The following is a 13,630-nucleotide window of genomic DNA, read 5'->3' on the forward strand; positions in this document are numbered from 1 at the left end:
TTAATCGTCACATGACAGATGGGAACATATTGTTTGATGTGTGAAATGCTCATGGAACGTTTGCATGAACTCACTAGCATCATCAGCCTCTCAAGCACTTCACAACCTCTCTGTCTATTTCAGAGGGTCCCTTAGATCCTCAATTTCTGGCACCTGTTGACTGACTCGACACAAAGTGGGGATACTTATGTGTTAATTCCAGTTGTATGCTTAGTTAATGTAATGTAGCTTTAATTGTATCATATCTAGAGTTAGTTAATATTCATTGTGCATCCCTAACTTGATTTGTTGGTAAAATAGTAAATAATGAATATCAGCATTTCAAATGAATTATAACATATTGTAAATGTTGGACAACAGTACTGTATATTTGGGCTACTGTGATCTGAAGCATAGATAATTTCCCCACAAACACTAGCTTTATACTGTAGTTCTTATACCACACTCACAGAGTGGAAATGAAGTCCTTGTGTTGAATGTGTTTTGCTTACAAAGCAGAAGTTAAATGTGGGACACATGCCAAATATGGTAAGTTTCACAGCTGTTGCTTACATGAGTGACACTTGTCCCTGGTACATACATCTCATGTTTCAGGTTTCGGTCAGTAAAGGCACATATTTAAAATAGACATCTTTCATTTTAGGATAACCATGTAGTCTAGTCTAGCTCATAGATTGTTTAATTTGTTTGATTAAAAAATACTAAATGGAGAAAGAAGCTTTGAAATAAAAACATTTTGAGCAATACGTTTATATAATGGTTCCACAATAAATGCACACTGAAAAATAATAACTACGATTTGTGTGTTAGTGTAAGAGATATGTCTGTGCCTTTTTACACTCATATGTCAAGCTATTAACACTTCTCCTGACTCTGCAGACATAGCTTCAAGTCCATTTTTGGCTCCTTGCAGTTCACATTGAATGTCAGCCTTGTTCCACTTGTTGAGCAATATCATTTTTAAATGTCATAGGCAATAGTGTTGAACCGTCAGTGTGAAAAACACTCTGACAATTTCCAATTTAAATTGTTATCAAATAAAGTAATATGGTTTTGGAATTTGCAATCTGAAAAAAAACCCTGAATGATGTACATTCGTAAGAACATTTTCTTTGAAAATAAGGTGTTCCCAATAGTCACTCACATCACACTCCATAATTAAGATCCATAATTATCCTTAAATGTCTGTTTAAATGTGTGTGCATTCATAGTTTGATTTGATATACAGTGACAACATTTGTTAATTTTGGGAATAAGTGTGTCTGACTGCTCTCTGAGCAAAGACAAATATGAGTAGACAAGGTGTCATTGTAGGATTTATCAGGCTGTCTCAGTCCTTCCTGTGGCTTCCAAAAATAGCCCGCAAGTGGGAACTGGTCTTGGATTAGGCAATTAATATGTCTATATCCATGCCTGTTGTCCAGGATAGGATTAAAGTGATTTAAGTGACACTTTTGTTTATTTCCTTGTCAGCTGCCTATACCACCTTCACCTTAATGTAAAGGACATTTATTTATTTATTTGCATTTTTGGTCACTGGTTAGCGTAAAACTTTGTATTGTACAAGTGTTACAGTGGAGATTGTTAAAGTCTTAGGAGACTTAGGAGACAATTTTAAATGGTAAATACATAATTAACAGTTTAATTCATGTTTCACAAACTAAATTAGCGTGAAATAGGTTACCCTTAAAGATTATATTTTTTTGGGAAAAGATTTTCATGTCCCAAAAAAATAAGTGTTATTCAAATCTCACAACAACTACTTTTCATGGGAAACTCAGTTATAGAAGTACTACAGACAGAATTTCAGATCAACAGCTTAACCTTTATTATTTCAGCAAAAAAGATATCATATTTTATGATTCAACACAGTAAAACACTCAGTGTGCTTTACTCAGCTGCTTCTTTTCCCTGTAAAAAACAGATATATGGTTTGTGTGAGTTTGAATAAACTTACGGTGACAATCATTTTTGATCAGTTAATTGTATAGTATTTAAATGTAATGCTTTGTAAGGGAACTATAAAACTATAAATACTCTCTAACATATGCGTTAACATATTGACAGATATATCAAAGAATGATGATTAACATCTTGGTTATTTTTCACTAAACAGGCTCATAGTTACCTTGCCAGTGTCACGGCTCTTTGCTCTCAGCTTGTTGACCTGGGACTCTGCAATGTCAGCACGCTCCTCAGCTTCCTCCAGCTCATGCTGGACCTTCCTGCACTTGGACAGATGGACGTTGGCCTGCTCCTCCTGGAATAGCAGAAAAATACAGCATACATAGATATGAATATTTAAACATTCAAAACAGTCCAATGGTATTGTACATGTAATCATTTTGCAATCATAAAAAGTTTGCATTGTTAAGAGACTAAATGTTTTGTCCTTACCGATTCCTCAGCCTGCCTCTTGTAGGCTTTCACCTTGAGCTGCAACTTGTCAACCAGATCCTGCAGCCTGCCGACATTTTTCTTGTCCTCTTCAGTCTGTAATAGATGATATAGATGTGCAAGTTAAAATGTTTTTAATGGTAAGTATACGGGATAATTGTGTCCTGTACATTTTAACTATCAAAGTGACTGTACCTGATATGTGAGCTCCTTCACTCTCCTCTCATATTTGCGGACGCCCTTAACAGCATCTGCTCCACGTCTCTGTTCACCCTCAACCTCTGTCTCCAGCTCACGCACCTTCAAAAAACAAAAAGGAAACAAAACAGTGTCAATTTTGTTTCAAAGTCTTGCTTCAGCTGTGCAAATCTTAACATTCTACTTGACTTTCTTACCCTAGACTCAAGTTTCTGGAGCTGCTTCTTGCCACCCTTCATGGCCAGGTTCTCAGCCTCATCCAGACGATGCTGCAGGTCCTTAACAGCGACCTCCAGGTTCTTCTTCATCCTCTCCAGGTGAGCGCTAGTGTCCTGCTCCTTCTTCAGCTCCTCAGCCATCATAGCAGCCTAGAGGATACAGCATAACATGTTATTTAACAATATCTTTAAAAAACATATCAGAGTAAAAGTGAGAAATTAATTTTTAAACCTACATCAGTGATGGCCTTCTTGGCCTTCTCCTCTGCATTTCTTGCTTCCTGAACAGTGTCATCCACTTCACCCTGGACCTGGACCAGGTCAGTCTCAAGCTTCTTCTTGGAGTTCAGAAGGCTTGTGTTCTAAAAGATACAATGATATTCTCATGTAAGTCATCATATGCCTTATATTTACATTGTTGTAAGTCTCATTAGACATTTTAATTGTTGGAGGAATTAAAGGAGCTTGTTCACCTGAGAGTGCAGAAGTCCAACACGCTCACTGGCATCCACCAGCTCTTGCTCTGCGATTTTGCGGCTTCTCTCTGTCTGCTCCAGAGCAGCTCTGAGTTCCTCAATTTCAGCCATCATGAGACCGTTTCTGCGATCCACCATGGCAGCTTGTTCTTTGAAGTCTTCCTGGGCTCTGACAGCGTCATCAAGGTGCAGTTGTGCATCCTAGTGAAGAAATACCATGACAAAAATTGACTAAATGCCCCTGTACTGACCATAGTCTTGTGGAACAGCTCTATGTATTACAATACCTTCAGCTGTGTCTGCACATTCCTCAGTTGCTTCTGGGACTCAGCAGCCTGGCGGTTGGCGTGGCTCAACTGAACCTCCATCTCATTCAGGTCTCCCTCCATCTTCTTCTTGATTCTCAGGGCATCGTTCCTGCTCCTGACCTCAGCATCCAGAGTGCTCTGCATGGAGTCAGTCACTCTTTGGCTGTTCCTCTTGATCTGCTCCATCTCCTCATCTTTTTCTGCCAGCTTCCTGTCCACCTCACCCTTAATCTGGTTGAGCTCCAGCTGGACACGCAGGATCTTAGACTCTTCATGTTCCAGAGTTCCCTGATGATTTCAAAGAATGAAATATTAATTTCTGCCTTTAAACCTTTTAAAGTTTGTCACATGATGTAGAATTACTTTTTCTTAGAAGATCTTGTTATGACTTAGAGCATAAATGTCCAACTCAAGGCTCGCGAGCCAAATTCCGCGCACCACGTAATGCTGCTTTACAATGTACAATCACCCTAGACTACATCTCCCACAATGCATGTTGGTTCTGTGACCCGCGAATGAACTGCGAATGAACTGCAAGAAAGCAGTGTTTCCGTATCAGCGTTTATTTGAAGACAAGTGATTAAGTTGAAAAAGATTGAGAAATAATCCCAAAATGTCAAAGTAGAGAAAGGATGATGCAGAGGGAAGGCCATTTAAAGAAGATCGGAAAGTGAATACATGGTTTTACTTCAACGAGAAAAAACGGTAAGTCTTCTATGTTATGACACGGTGTCCGTGATGAAGGAGGACAATTCGCCTCAGCGTTTTAATACGAAACATTGAGACAAGTATGCTAAATTTAGCCTCCAAAAAATATATAAAATTGTGCAAGAATGAAAATGCAATCACAACTGAATATATTCAGTGATGTGGCTTTCTCAATTCTAAATTAAATGGATTTATGTTATAATAACAGAGAAATACATTTCTACATTCATAAATGCATGTACAATACTTTTACACTTTAAAAAACACTAATCAAATGTAAAAACAGTTATATTATCTTCGGAGTTTATACAGTATTCTAGTAATAATCGGCCCTTTGAGGGCAACCAGAATGAGTTAGAGCACCATTTGAAGATGACGAACAGAAATGCTGTTCACCTACCTGCCTGAGGGTGGTGCTGTTACATTGTTTATGTGTTTTGCTCTGTTGCGCTGCAGGTGATTGGACAGAGGGAGTTAAGGGAACCTCTCTCTTGTCTCTCCAGCTTACAACCAGGCTATGCTACACTTTGCTGATCCTTAAGGTGTGGGGGTATTAAGCAGTTCAGGTAGATTAGAAGTAGGGGGGAAGGCCTTTTTGTGCCACTTCACTTCAGACCCATCGTTATGATGTGCTCAGGTTTCTTCTAGACTTAGCATAACAATTTCTTGTGAACAAAAATAACATACCTCAGCCTCTTCAAGAGCTGTCTGGATCTCACACTTCTCAGTCTCCACCTGCTTCTTGGACTTCTCTAGCTCATGGATGTTCTTGCCAGTCTCGCCAATCTGTTCAGTCAGATCTGAGATCTCCTCTGCAGATAGATACATGTGTTTTGTATTGTTAGTCCTTAAAAAGTAAAAGCTTTAGTGTAACACATTCACGTGTGGTGAATACAATATCACTTTTAAATGATGTAGAACTCACGTTGGAGGTTCTTGTTTTCACGCTTCATGGTCTCCAGTTGATCAAGAGCTTCCTCATAAGAGTTCTTCATCTTGAAAAGCTCAGTGCTGAGAGAACGAGCCTCTTTCTGTGCTCCCTCAAGCTCTGCCTGACCCTCCTCATACTTCTGTTTCCACTCAGACAACACCTGAATAATACAATTACATGGGTCAGTTGGTTATGTAGCACTATGGAGACACATATATATCCATATAATTGTTTGTCTGGCTTGGCCACACAAAGTGACCAATGCTACCTTGTCAAAGTTCCTCTGCTTCTTGTCAAGATTGGCAGCCAGACCGTTGGCCCTCTCCACATCAATCATGAGGTCCTCCACCTCACTCTGGAGTCTCTGTTTGGTTTTCTCAAGAGAAGCACACTTTGAATTCACTGCCTCAATCTGTTCCTCAGCCTCCTGAAGGCGCTGGGCCAGCTTTTTCCTGTTTAAAAAAAATGTGACACTCATTAAAATACAAATAGTTACAAAATAATATTCCAGATATTGTTGCATGTATGAAATAAAAACAAATACATTTTCTGAGAACTTTAATAAAATATAAAAACAGTGCTGTATTCTAAAATATTTTCAACAGAAAAAGATATCACTCCATGTCAAATATAGATATTTTCATTCATATAAACTCAAATATTGAAACAAGTATTATAGTTGCCATTTGGAAATCCCTAAAACACCAAACATCTGAATTGACCATTTCATTGTTTAAATGGTACTCACTTGGATTCCTCAAGCTCCTCAGTGCGCTGGATAGCATCAGTTTCATACTTAGTTCTCCACTGAGCCACCTCACTGTTTGCCTTGGACATTCCACGCTGCAGCTCAGCCTTGGCCTCCTGCTCCTCCTCAAACTGTTCCCTCAGCAGATCACAGTCATGGCGAGCCGATTGCAGTCCATGGGCAAGAGCATTCTTGGCCTGTTGTAAACATTATTCATGAATGAATACAACATTTCTAAATTCAAAAACAAATAATAACAATAAGCACAAACTCAATGGTTTCTTACCTTAACCTCCTCTTCAATCTGTCGCTTAATTTCCTCAATCTGCTGTGTGAAGGCCTGTTTGCCTCTGGTCAGCTGGGAAACAAGGGCTTCTTTCTCTTCAACTTGACGGCTGAACTCACCTTGTGTGAAAGATGTCATGATACATTAGTTTATGTTATGTTTCTCAATGACATGCACAACAGATCATTCAATGATTACTTGTAGCTACCATTTTCTGTAAGGAGACGTGCTTTCTGTGCACTTGTGTCATTGATCTGGCGAACATTTTCATCATTCTTGGTCTTCAATTCGCTAAGTTGGTCCTCAAGAGTACGGCACATCTTTTCAAGATTGCCCTAATGAGGACAAGAGAGATGAGATCAATAGTCATATTTCATTCATAATATTGAATGCATTTTTTTAATCTACATTCATTTGGGAAATACAATAGTAATGCAATGTGTACCTTTGCTTTAGCAACATTCTCCATGTTGCTGGAGAGGTCATCGATCTCCATCTTGTATTCACTCTTTTCCTTCTCAAGCTTCTGCTTGACACGCTGGAGGTTGTCAATCTGTTCTCCCAGCTCAGCAACACTGTCGGCCTGCTTCTTGCGAAGAGCAGCAGCAGTGGCTTCATGCTGCAGAGTGGACTCCTCGAGGTCACGACGGAGCTTCTGGAACTCAGCCTCACGCTTCTTGTTCATCTCAATCTGAGCAGAAGTGGCACCACCAGCCTCCTCAAGCCTCTCACTGATCTCCTCAAGTTCCCTGGAGAGGTCAGCTCTCTGCTTCTCAACCTTGGCACGAGCAGCGCGTTCAGCCTCAATCTCTTCCTCCAGTTCCTCAATGCGGGCCTGTTGAATGTAGGTGTAATTTCTTTAAGTAAACTTTCACTTTTTATATACATTAGGCAATCTGTGCAGTAATGTTTTGTGTCACACAATATGTCACCTGAAGCTCCTTGATCTTCTTCTGAAGCTGAGCACCCATTGACTGCTCATCTTCAATCTTGCTCAGGAGCTGACTGCATTCGAATTCCTTCCTGTAAGAGTTATTGATAAAGTACATTTAGTGTATGCAGTTGACCATAATTTTCAAAAGAGTGGTTGTTGTATAAATTCAATTTTTTCTTTACTTTTTAATCTTCTCATCAGACTGCTGCTTGTCATTCTCAAGATCCATAATGGACTCCTGGGCCAGTTTCAGATCACCCTCAAGCTTTCTCTTGGCTCTCTCAAGGTCCATACGCAACTTCTTTTCTTGTTCCAGAGAACCTTCAAGCTGAACAAATAAAATACATTTTAATCATCACATTCAAGAACAATCTTGCTGTCCACATCTAAGTGTCTTGGTAAACTTACATCATCCACTTGCTGCTCAAGCTTGGTCTTGGACTTGGTCAGAGTGTTGACTTTGTCTTCCTCAGCCTGCAGGTCATCAAGAGTCTGCTGATGAGCCTCCTGAAGGGCTTTCTTTTCCTTGGTCAATTTAGCAATGCTCTCATCCTGAGAGGCCATCTCCTCTGTCAGATTCTTGACCTAAATGTGCAAGAAAGATCTCATCAACAAGTGCTCATCATTATCATTTAATTCATTTGCTGGATAGATTATCATTTACAAACCTTGTTCTCAGTGGCATGTTTCTCCTTCTCCACTTTGGCCAAGGTAAGCTCCAGGTCATCAATATCCTTTTTGAGCTCAGAGCATTCATCCTCCAGCTTTCTCTTTTTGGCAGTGAGCTCAGCATTGATTTCCTCTTCATCCTCCAGTCTCTCAGTTGTCTCTTTGAGTTTGGCCTCCATCTGAATCTTACTCTTGATAAGACCCTCACATCTCTCCTCAGCATCTGACAGATTCTCTGATTCCTAGTCCATTGAATGCAAATAGACGTTAGCACACCAACAATTAACGACAAGAAAAATCTAACCTCTAAACTGTCTTTAGATGTAAACTCACAGATGCTACTTGCAGCAGCAGATCATTCTTCTCCTGCAGGAAGGACACCATCTTTTCCTCCAGTTCCTTCTTCTTTGCCAGGGCAGCAGCCAAGTCAGTTTTCATCTTATCATAGTTCTCCTTCATGTTTGCCAGCTCCTTCTCAGTTTCAGCAGTCTTCAGCAAAGGCTTGATCTTGTAGTACACCTTCATCCATGGCCAATGTTTCACATTCATGAATGAGCGGACATTGTACTGGACGGTATAGATGGCTTCCCTGAAGACAAGAAGTAGCAGTTAGGGACCATGGTGTTTCTGATTTTGAATGCCATCATTCAGAATAAGCTGTTTTCAACATGCCTCCTCTCTGTCATCTTCACAAACTCCTTTCTCATGACGTAACCACGGCACAAAGCTTGAGTCATTGTGACCAGTGATGCCAGTTTTTCATCTCTCATCTCCTCAAGGGTACCCAGCAGACCGGCCTTGAAGAACACCTGAACAAACAAAAATTAAGTTATAGGTAGAAAGTCTGATGGAAGAATCTAAACTCAATCAGTTGTTGATTACTTTTGGCCCCCACCGGCAGGTTAATAGTATTGAGGAGTAACCACTGTAACCATGACAGATCCTTGAGCATACCGTATTAAATTACCATAAAAACATTTGGCTGATGAGTCTAGCAGAATACAACATTATCCGTGGACTGACGAACAAAAAGATGCAAACAACAAACATACTTCATACTTGATTGAACAAAATCAAAGTGCTTACCTTGGTGTGTCCAAATTTGTACTCATCATGATTGACATCAATTGATCCAAGCAGCTTCTCTGAAGCCTTCTTGTTGTCAATGAACTGGCCCTCAGGGATAACACTGGCATTCAGCACCTTGTACCTTTTATGAGAGAGGTAATGGTCATTTTTTAATTTTTTAATTTTAATAGTCCACATTATAATTTTATAAATAGTTCTATTGATACCTCTGCTTGAAGTCAGCATAGAGAATTCTGCTGGGGAAACCTTTCCTGCAGATTCTGATACCCTCCAGTACACCATTACACCTGAGCTGGTGGATGACCAGGAAGTTCTCCATCAATCCTGCAAATAAATAGACGTTTTAATAACTTAATTGAATACATAGTTTGTAACTCGATGTATGTAAACCACACCAACAAAAGCAAACCACTCCTCAAAGACTCTATTGAGATTATGTTCTCTATGTACCTGGAGTCTTTGACTCATTGGGAATCAGGCAGCGCACAAAGTGAGGATGGGTGCTCCTCAAGTTTGTCATCAGTTTGCCCAAGTTCTCCTGTAGATCCAAAGTGGTGTCATATCAAGGCTTGTTGTAATTAGGAAATTGAGTATGAACTGAGGCATATAAGATACATTTGCAATGTTAAGCCTTACCCTAAACTGTGAAGACACAGTCTGCATAGAACCACCCTTCTTCTTGCCTCCCTTCTTGCTGCCACCAGTCTCTGTTGATTATTTAAAGTAGATACTTTTTTTAAAACACATTCAATATACATAAACACTATAATATTTTTTATCTATGCTATAATAAAAAATGTACAGTATTTATAACCTAAAATGTGTTTAGTATCAAGTAACTAGTATCATACCTTCAACTACAGGTGGGTACAGAATAGGCAGCAGTTTCACGTTGGATTTCTGGTAAAGCTGAATGACAGACTCATTCAATGGATCCTTGTTCTTGTCCAGCCAGCCAGTGATATTGTAGTCCACTGTACCAGCATAGTGCACCAGGGAGAAGTGGGCCTCAGCCTTGCCTTTGGCAGGCTTTGGCTTCTCAAATGCTTGGTTTTTGCCAAGATGCTGGTCATACAGCTTGTTTGTGAAGGATGCGTTTGTGGCCTTGGGGAACATGCACTCCTCTTCAAGGATGGAGAAGATGCCCATGGGCTTGACGAAGTGGGAAGAAACATGTCATTAAGTGATCAATCAAGTCAAATTAGGAAAAAGTATATACAATCACAAAATGAAATGATTACCTTTTCAATCAGCTCAATGCAGGCAGCCAAGTCCATGCCAAAGTCAATGAACTCCCAGATAATACCCTCCTTCTTGTACTCCTCTTGTTCCAGGACAAACATGGTGTGGTTGAAGAACTGTTGCAGTTTCTCATTGGTGAAGTTGATGCACAGCTGTTCCAATGTGTTGAACTACAAGGACACATATATTCATCAGAACCTCTGTATGTTAATAATAATCATTCTGTCATTAAAAGTATTGGCTACTGAATTGTGTGAACATAATCTTACGTCAAAGATTTCAAATCCAGCGATATCCAGCACACCAATGTAGAACTGCCTGGCCTGTTTAGTGTCCAACATCTGGTTGATACGGACGACCATCCACAAGAACATCTTCTCATAGATGGACTTGGCCAGGGCGGGCACAGAGTTGTTCACCTATATAAAAATAATGATATTCTTTTATTAGTTAACTGTTTGGTTAAAAAGAAAATTGATTATTGGTGTTTTTAAAGTAGTTCAGTTCACTTCAATTACATTTGTATAGCCAAAATCACAGATTTGCCACAGAGGGCTTTACAATTTGTAATCATACAACATCCACTGTATGAACCCACACATCGGTAGATGAAAAGCCCTTTTAATGAGGAGGTATGACTAAGTAGAAAATGTCAAGCACTACATGGTTCTTGACCTTTTTTAGATTCAGCATTCAGTTACAACTCTTTGAAGGTAGTAAAATTAAACAATTACATGGCTTTTATTTAATTTGATGATCCATGTACCACACTATTTTTAGTAGAACTAATTCAATTAGTCTGTTCACGAATAGTACGATATTGGATATTGATAATTCATTTTTACCTGAGGTACAGTCTGTCCCTTGGTGACATACTCATTTCCGACCTTCACTCTAGGATAGCACAGAGCTTTTAGCATGTCAGCGGAGTTCAGACCCAGCAAGTAAGCAACCTTGTCAGCATCTGAAAATAGTTCAGTGATTTCCATCATGATATGAACAGAAACCAGTGTGATCAAGAACTGTATTTATCTGAATACTGTTGTTTCCAACCTACTCACCCTCTGTGCCATCAGGCTCAGCCTGCTCCTCACGCTGCTTTTGCTTGAACTTCATGTTACCATGATGGAGCACAGCGCCTGTCATCTTGTAGATGCTCATTTTTTCTTCATTGGTGAAGCCCAGGATATCAATAGCGTTCTGATATTTAAAGAGAAAAGGTGTGTCCATACAAAGGATAATCACTTTAGAAAATGCACTTAAAAAGTAGTTTTGCATGCATTGAGAAATATATATAAAAGATTTTTGAAGTGAAGTTCACTCACATCAGTGGCTTCCAGCTCAACTTTGTCATCAATACTGGCCACAGTGATCTGACCCATGCTGCACATGGGGAAGTCGTAAGGGTTGGTTGTGATGAGTGCCAAATCTGGTGATCAAAAAGGGTTGAAAACATCAATACTTGTGTTCTTTATTAAAACTGTAAATATGTGAAATGTTGCAAGAGCTCAATCATTTACCAAGCAGCTCAGGAATGTGGGCTGTCATCATTTGGTAGAAGATATGGTAGCCTCTTTCCTGCTTAAGCTGGAATGTCACTCTAGACTTCTCCAGCAGATCTACAAATCATAATAATGTTCATAAGTCACAGATAGGCCAATTCTAAAATCGAGTCATTTGTGTGTACCAGGAGTATTATTACTTACATGTCTCAATATCAGCACTAGCCAGTTTGCCAGTTGAGCCAAAGTGGATTCTGATGAATTTACCCTGTTTGGAACAAGACAATGTTTAATGTGCCTCTACATGGACAATCAGTAAGGCTTCTCACATGTGTAGAAAGTATTTCATACTTACAAAACGAGATGAGTTGTCATTCCTGATAGTTTTGGCATTACCATAGGCCTCCAGCAGGGGATTGGCTGCAATAATCTGATCTTCCAGTGAACCCTATAAACCAGTATTAGAAGTGACATCAGAAAACGACTTTGCAAAATGTTCCATGGGCAAAGAACCCCAAATTGTAATCACCAGGAATATACCTTTGAATTGTCCCTCTTTGGTCCACCAACTGAGATTGTTGCAAAGTACTGGATGACACGCTTGGTGTTCACAGTCTTTCCAGCACCAGACTCTCCACTAGGTATAGACACAGACTTATAAGATTTTGATCAAGATATTTGGTTGTCCTCAAAGTCAACAATTGCAAATGTACTAAACTTACGTGATCAAGACAGACTGGTTCTCCCTATCTGTTAAACAAGAAACAAAATAATGAACTATGTTTCACTGCAACAGAAACTTCATCTAGTGATATATTCTCCATTGTTATGATTATGACTTACCAGTTGCCATGAACTGAAAAGCGTTGTCAGAGACAGAGAAGATGTGGGGTGGAGCCTCCATACGCTTCTTGCCTCTATAGGCAGATACACACTCAGCATCGTACACTGGGAGCCACTTGTAGGGGTTCACAGTGGCACAGAACAATCCAGAGTAGGTCTGAAAGTTATCATAAAGATTCAACAGTTAACATCATGTTTCCTTCAAATAAAGTAATTTTAAATTCTTATGGTTCTCCTTTGAGTGTCTTACGTAGATCATCCATGCTGCATAACGCTCTTTGAGGTTATACAGCACAGAGGCTTCATTGAGATGGGTCATCATGGCCATGTCCTCAATCTTGTCATACTTGGGAGGATTCATTGGATGGACGTCACATTCTTTAACTGTCTTTTCCTGGAACAGAACATTTGTTACAATGAGATCTGATCATTTTGCACTCTCAATTTGCTCTAATTTTATGATGCCAACCTCCTTAGTATCCAGGACTGTGACAGTGACTTTGTCACCATCTTTCTTGAGGATTGTTGCCTTCAAGTACAGTTCCTTGGCGTCGGCTATGTAGCAGGCACTCTTGGCATCAAAAGGTTTGGTTTGAGCCTCAATTCTCTCCTTCTCTGGCTTCCGGAGGTAAATGGCAGCTTTGCCATACGTGGCCATCTCCGCGTCTGTACTCATGGTGGCGGCTTATGTCTGAGAAGAAAGTCAAACAATAGCAATCTTAGAATTATGTTTTCATTTTATATCATTGAACAATGCCTGAATGCCAGCTGTTGTACTGAACAGTTAATACATTCACATCAAAATAACTATTTTGCATATTAACAAGAGGCCTTAAGTTAGTAAAAGCCTTATAGACCAACATGCTGTTTGTCTATACTGCAATTATATTCAATTACTATGTTATGTTGTTTTGGCATAGGAGATAGATCCCCCCTCAATTGCTCTTCTGGAGATTTCATTCATTTTTACATTTAAAGGTGTCTGAAATGAGGATCTATTGACTTTATTCCATGTCGTATGCTGTACAGATTGTGAAGCCCCTTGAGAAACTTTTGCGCTACATAAAATTGACAAGATTTG

At 39.6% G+C, this 13,630-nt stretch overlaps 1 protein-coding gene across 1 annotated transcript; it reads right to left on the bottom strand.

Annotated features, from left to right (window-relative positions):
• Positions 1 to 1,890: 1,890 nt before the first annotated feature.
• Positions 1,891 to 13,238, bottom strand: LOC137803767 (myosin heavy chain, fast skeletal muscle-like). Its single transcript, XM_068602487.1, has 39 exons — positions 13,019 to 13,238; positions 12,800 to 12,943; positions 12,550 to 12,706; positions 12,429 to 12,456; positions 12,247 to 12,343; positions 12,062 to 12,154; positions 11,911 to 11,974; positions 11,725 to 11,823; positions 11,530 to 11,633; positions 11,266 to 11,404; positions 11,050 to 11,168; positions 10,474 to 10,623; positions 10,204 to 10,374; positions 9,814 to 10,114; positions 9,599 to 9,669; positions 9,413 to 9,500; positions 9,169 to 9,286; positions 8,960 to 9,083; positions 8,546 to 8,682; positions 8,207 to 8,462; positions 7,873 to 8,115; positions 7,613 to 7,789; positions 7,387 to 7,532; positions 7,203 to 7,293; positions 6,716 to 7,105; positions 6,479 to 6,605; positions 6,271 to 6,389; positions 5,985 to 6,181; positions 5,505 to 5,688; positions 5,231 to 5,396; positions 4,993 to 5,117; positions 3,577 to 3,885; positions 3,287 to 3,490; positions 3,050 to 3,175; positions 2,793 to 2,963; positions 2,593 to 2,697; positions 2,398 to 2,493; positions 2,129 to 2,260; positions 1,891 to 1,911 (listed from the first exon to the last, which is right to left on the bottom strand). The coding sequence occupies exons 1-39, from the start codon at positions 13,223 to 13,225 to the stop codon at positions 1,891 to 1,893; spliced, it is 5,796 nt and encodes a 1,931-aa protein (XP_068458588.1). The 5' UTR covers positions 13,226 to 13,238.
• Between the last annotated feature and the right edge of the window lie 392 nt (positions 13,239 to 13,630).

The sequence above is a fragment of the Clinocottus analis genome, unplaced genomic scaffold, assembly GCF_023055335.1.
Source record: "Clinocottus analis isolate CAN_PGR_092001 unplaced genomic scaffold, fCliAna1.0.p SCAF_6, whole genome shotgun sequence".
Classification (NCBI taxonomy): Eukaryota; Metazoa; Chordata; class Actinopteri; order Perciformes; family Cottidae; genus Clinocottus; species Clinocottus analis.